The 5799-nt window shown below is 60.9% G+C and overlaps 3 protein-coding genes; all 3 read left to right on the forward strand.

The window, feature by feature from the left end:
* The window catches only part of CHC_T00006180001 (hypothetical protein), a 1599-nt gene extending 331 nt beyond the window's left edge, over window positions 1–1268 (forward strand). The window contains 2 exon segments of the mRNA XM_005718286.1: window positions 1–590; window positions 591–1268. The exon segment at window positions 1–590 is cut by the window's left edge and continues 331 nt beyond it. Coding sequence (XP_005718343.1) covers window positions 1–590 — 590 coding nt within the window. The 3' untranslated portion in view covers window positions 591–1268.
* A 114-nt stretch (window positions 1269–1382) lies between these two features.
* Window positions 1383–3085, forward strand: CHC_T00006181001 (hypothetical protein). The gene is made up of 4 exons (XM_005718287.1): window positions 1383–1748; window positions 1852–1926; window positions 2061–2909; window positions 3026–3085. Exons 1-4 carry the CDS (start codon window positions 1383–1385, stop codon window positions 3083–3085), a joined length of 1350 nt encoding a protein of 449 aa, XP_005718344.1.
* Window positions 3086–3208: 123 nt separating this feature from the next.
* On the forward strand, window positions 3209–4093 carry CHC_T00006182001 (hypothetical protein). Its single transcript, XM_005718288.1, has one exon. It carries the CDS (start codon window positions 3209–3211, stop codon window positions 4091–4093), a length of 885 nt encoding a protein of 294 aa, XP_005718345.1.
* Window positions 4094–5799: the final 1706 nt, after the last annotated feature.

Genomic DNA, 5799 nt, shown 5'->3' on the forward strand with positions numbered 1-5799 from the left:
CTCACCAGCCGCGTGCGCACGGGCCATTCGTTTGTCGACTCCTCTCCCCCGCGCCGCACCGCTACCGGCTCGCGCTCTCCCTCTCCCTCCTCCTCGGTCGTGCGCACCCGCCAAAAGCTGCGCTCCAAGCCCTTGTCAGCGGAGACACTCGAGCCTTCCAACCCCGACTACTTGCTCCAGAAGCACAAGCTGGACCATCTCGCGGCCTTCCTCGGCGCCACGCTCGATTCCCTCACCGAGACAATGCAAGCCTGGACCGCCGTCGCACGACAGCAGAGCCACTTTGCAGCGCTGGTCGCACAAGCCGGCACCTCCGCTTCATTAGCAAGGTCGAAATGCGCGCGCGCCGCGCGCACCACGGCGGCGTGCGCCGCCGAGATCGAGTCGACGGCCATGAAGGCGACGGTGGTGCCGGAGGCGATGGAACAGCTGACGCTGTTTCTGGAGCACGTGCAGGCGCTCCAAGAACGGTATCGCGACGTGCGGAAGATGAAGCGCGAGTACGACGCGTGCGCGGCGCGGCTGCGCGCCGCGCAGGCAAAGCTCAGCAGTGGCGGCGAGGCGGTGGCGAGGGCGCAGGCCAAGTTTGATAGGGGCGAGGAGGTGTACGAGGGCATGGTGAAACGGATGGCGGAGAGGATGGCAGAGGCGAATGGAAGGACACCGGAAGTGGTGAGTACCGTGCACTACTTGTACTGGCTGCTGCAGGAAAGAGCGACGACTAAGCTGATGGAGAGCACCGAGGTAGAGATGAGCGCGGCGAACGCGGCGGAACCGGCGCTTTGTTATGTTACTTTTTGTAAGGGACTGCGGTCGCCGTCTTCGGTGTTTCGTGCGTTGGAAGGGTCGTCGGAATCGGCAAGAAGACGACGGTGACGGACAGCTCTCTGTGTATAGGATATTTGTATTGAAGGCTAGCAAGGCTCTACCGTATGGGGCTCTACCGTACGGGGCTCTATCGTACGGGGCTCTACCGTACGGGGCTTGCGAAGTGCGAGTAATTTGAGGAACAAAAAGGCCGGAGTGGCGGTGCTGCGGGGAGGGTGCTGCGGGGGGGACTATGGTAGGTAAGGTCAGAGGCGGTGTGGGGAGTGCATCGTCTGATATCATCTCAGCCGTCCCCTGGTGTTGTTGGAACGGACGCTCCTGTAGGCGCAGTTTTGCCAAGCGAGCACGATTGGTTGCTGTCCCAAACGACCGTGCTGATTGGGCTCCCGGCGCGGAGCATAAAGTATGATATTGCAGACACGTGGCGCAGGGCGTCTCCATCAATGGATTCGCGTGGACACGTATCCAACGTGTAATATGTGTCATAGCTGTGCCCCTGTCTTGCGGGTCCACAACGGGTGCTCTGAAAATAGGTTACTTTTTGTTCATTATTCATGTACTGTATTGTATTCAGTCTTTGGCTTCGATATCAACAGCAACAACAACGACCGTTGCGCAACGCTCCCTTCGCATCCCAGTCATCCGCTGTAAGGCCCACCCCAGTCCTAGACTCGTTTCCCCACCATCTCTCCTTGAATCGTTTCTATCTCTCTGACGTAGCGAATCCCTCAACCGATTCCTTCCCACCCTCGATCCCCCGTCCTTGCCGCTCCGTGCCTTTTCCTCTCTGCCCCGTCGCTTCTCCGCTCGTCCCCGTTCGTCCCCACTCAGCTCTGAGATCAAACATGGCGCCGGGCGGTATGCTTCTGTTTAATGTCGACGATGGGTATCTTGAAGGTATTCTGCGCGGATATCGTTCGGTACGAACACATACCTTGTCTACAATTCCACGTCTGCATCCTCCTCCTCCGACCGAATCCTAACCTTTCTTCTACCTCTTGCGTCACTTCCAATGCTGCTTAGGGCTTTCTTTCCTCATCCGACTTCGTCGCCCTGACCCAATGCGAGTCACTCGACGATGTCAGGATGCATCTCACGGTACGTTTCCGTCTGCCAATTTTAATTACGCAGCACACCCACATTGCTCAACGGAGCTATGACACCCGCGGAAGAACGCCTCCTCCTCTTTCATCCAGTCTAACCAAACTGTCCCACCATTCCCGTCCCGCCAGGCCACCGACTATGGAAATTTCCTGCAAAACGAGCCCACCCCGCTCTCCACCAAAACCATCGCTGAGCACGCCACCAAGAAGGTCGTCGACGAGTTCCGTTTCATCCGTGCGCAAGCCACGGGTACCCTTGGCCGCTTTCTCGACTTCCTGACCTACCCCTACATGATTGACAACCTCATCCTGCTCATCACGGGCACCCTCCACGACCGCGACATCTCCGAGCTCATCGACAAGTGCCACCCGCTCGGCCTCTTCGACTCCATGGCCTCGCTCTGCATCGCCTCCACCCCCGAGGAGCTCTACCGCGAGATTGTCGTCGACACCCCGCTCGCCCCGTACTTTGTCGAGTGCGTGTCGCTGGAAGATCTTACCGACATCAACATTGAAATCATCCGCAACACCTTGTACAAGGCTTACTTGCAGGACTTTTACGCTTACTGCATCAAGATGGGCGGAGCCACCGCCGAACTCATGGGTGAGATTCTCAAGTTTGAGGCTGACCGACGCGCCATTAACATCACCATCAACTCGTTCGGTACTGAGCTGACCAAGCACGAGCGCGAGAAGCTGTATCCTACTATTGGCACCCTGTTTCCGGAGGGTATCGTAAGACTTGCTCGTGCGGATCACCCCCAGGCGGTCGCTTCCGCCATCGAGCCGTACAGCACGTACAGGAAGCTCTTCCAAACGGCCGCGGATAATATTGATAAGAGCTTGGAGGACGCGTTTTTTGAACACGAAGTGCATTTGTGCAAGCTGACCTTCGAGATGCAGTTCCATTATGCCATCTTTTACGCCTATCTCAGGCTCAAGGAGCAGGAAGTCAGGAACATATTGTGGATTTCGGAGGTACGCTTCTGCAACGGCTTGGGTTGTCTGATCCATACTCTCATCACTCTCCCCCTATGGGTGTCTCATTTCACTAACACATGCATGCGATTTTTCTTGTCTGTTGCTCGATACAGTGTATTTCACAAAAGCAAAAGCGAAGAATTAACAATTTTGTGACGTCGGCATTCTCCTAGATGATTGCACAGCACATCTGGACGAGTGTTCTCGACTCCACTCTGACGCCACAGGTTTCCATCGAGACTTGCAAGTTGCAGCGGAATAGCGACGTGCACACGGTATACTCCTAACTTTTTTCAATGATAGTGACCTACAAAAGAATATATCTCAAATTACACGAGCTTTCGTTTTACGATGACATGAGAAAACCCTGCCCTCTCTTCTATACACAATCAACGTTACACCACGTCAAGAGCAAGCTACTTGCAAACACAGCACGGACACAGCCACCACAACACAATCCCCAGCAGACGGCCCCTCGATTACCCACCATCCGCATCCGCAGCTTTCGACCGCCCTACGTCCTCCGTCACGCCATTCCCTTGGTGCCCGTTAACCGCCGCGACCCGCCCGCTCGTCAGCGTAGTGGTCTCCTCCGGGTCCCCCTCGCTAGGGTGTACGACACCGTTCAGGTCGGCATGGCCATTCGGACGCCCGCCATTCACGTCCTCGTCCGCCGTCTCGTCCGCCGGCTCGTCCTCCTCCCCCGATTGCGCGTCCATCGTCGGGCGGGCTTCATTACGATAGTGCGCCTTCCTCCTCGCCGCGAAGATCTCCTTACTCCTGGGCGAGCTTCCCCCGGACGAGAAGGCGCCCTCGTCGATGTGGACCGAGCGGCCGCCGCTGCCAACGCTGGACGCGCCGTCCGACGACGCGCCGCGCATCGAGTCCTCCAATGTGCCGAAGCCGTGCAGCTCGTCGCCCGGCATGAAGAACGGCGACTCCGGCGGACTCTGGTGCGCAGACCCCGACGTCGACGACCCCGCCTCCGACACCACGTACGGCGTCTTGGGCTCGTCGATCTTCATGCGTGGCCCGGCCCGCTCCATCTCCTGCGCGTTCGAGATGAGGTTGTCCTCGTCCCATTGCAGGCGCGACTTCTTCTTGCTCGTCTCCGACAGCGCGCCGGCGTCCGACGGCTTGGACGCCGACGTGCCCGGTGGCGACGGCGGCGGCGGCGGTGACGGCTCTGACATTGCGAGTGCGCGCGGGGGTGATGGACCGAGCGGTGGTTCCGGAGGCGGGCGTGCCGCAAAACTCGCAACTCGGAAGCCGTGGAGCGGGTTGCGCGGGAGGCGAAGTGGTGAGGGTGGTACTGTAGGTACGCACGGCGGACGTTGGCGGGAGATACCGTACACGAAGTGAGTTTAACTGTGTGGAAGGTGCCACGCACCGCGCGTCCACGTGTACAGTCGCGTGTCCCGTCGTTGGGGCCCGTTATGCGTTTACACTGCCTTTCGCATTGCGGCATCCACGCTGCAGCTGCGCTCGGGCGCCCGTCGCACGCGCCCGCCAAGCAGAGTCTCTGCCGTCAGATGCGCCGGGAGCGCGCTAGCCGGACGCGTGTCGCGCCGGAGGTTCTTCTGCCGCGAGCGCACCTTGCGCTTCTTCTTCACGCCCCAGCTCGCCGTCCACGTGCGCTGCGCGGGGCGCGCGGCCGCGCCGTCCTGAGCGACCGCGGCCGCGTTTGCCGCGACCGCCTCTTCTGCCTCCTTCGCCTCCTTTTCCATGGCGGCCTCCTTCGCCTCCTTCGCCTCCTTTTCCATGGCGGCCTCCTTCGCCTCCTTCCTGGCGCGCTTGCGTTTTCTCCCCTTCCCGGCACGGCGCGCGCCGCCGATCAGCCCGGCCCTGGACTCCATCTCCTCCGCCTCGCTAAGCGCGTCCTCCTCTGCGCCGGCGCGCTCCTTCCTCATGGCTGCGGCGAGGCGTCGCTGCGCCTCGGTGGCTGCCGCCGCTCCCGGCGGCGCGGCGCCGAGCCCCATCCTTCGGTCCGCACAGCACACGTACACGTCGTCGCGCGTCAGTCTCTTCGCCGCGCCGTCGCGCACCGCCGCTCGCGCACCGCCGCTCGCGCGCCGCGCGCATACGAAGCTTACCGTGCCGGCCGCCGCGCAGGCAGCGGCGCCGCCTCGCGCGCGCCATCGCCCGAACCCGCCCCGTCGTCGTACCCCGCGTCGGCTAGTAGCGCGCACACGCTCGCGCGTACGCTTGCGTCTAGGACGGGCGTTGAGGAAGACATGGCGTGTTGTGGCGGTTCGGGCGCGTTGAGGGACGCAGAAACGCGGCTTAACGTAGCTCGACCACGGCGAGTGATTAGTGCTGTACTACTGTAGGGAATCCGAACTCTATTTTTCTTCTTTGCCAAGTAACATGTACACGTGTAGTCTGTACACGTGGCTGAAGCGAGGCGAGGGTGTCATTGCTGGCACATCGCGCATGCGTCTCCTTGATCCTTCATGCGGCGTGTCACCTCAGCTCCTTTAAGACAGCCCGTCCATGCTGTCTTAAAGGAGCCCCTGAGAGCCCAGCGTTCCGCAGCCCGTCCGCCTTCCCGCCTCTCCGTCGCCACCCGCAACTGTCGCCACCCGCAACCGCCCCCACCTCCGCCATGTCGACGGCGCGCTGCCCCCTGTGCCGCAAGCGCTACACGCTCTCCTTCCTCCCGCTGCACGCGTCCTCGTGCACCCCGCGTCCAATCTCCAAGCCCCGCCGCCGCCCCCGAACCCCACCACCATGTCGGGATCAGGTTTCTGTGTGACAAATGCAGATTGTTTCCCCTGAGACATACGCGGTTTATATCCGCTAGGAGGAGCCGGGCGACGCCCATTCAAATCCTTTCCCCAGCAGCGGGTTGCCGTATGGCCTGTATGACCGCAGTTCGTGCATTTGT

The sequence above is a fragment of the Chondrus crispus genome, genomic scaffold, assembly GCF_000350225.1.
Source record: "Chondrus crispus Stackhouse genomic scaffold, scaffold_37, whole genome shotgun sequence".
NCBI lineage: Eukaryota > Rhodophyta > Florideophyceae > Gigartinales > Gigartinaceae > Chondrus > Chondrus crispus.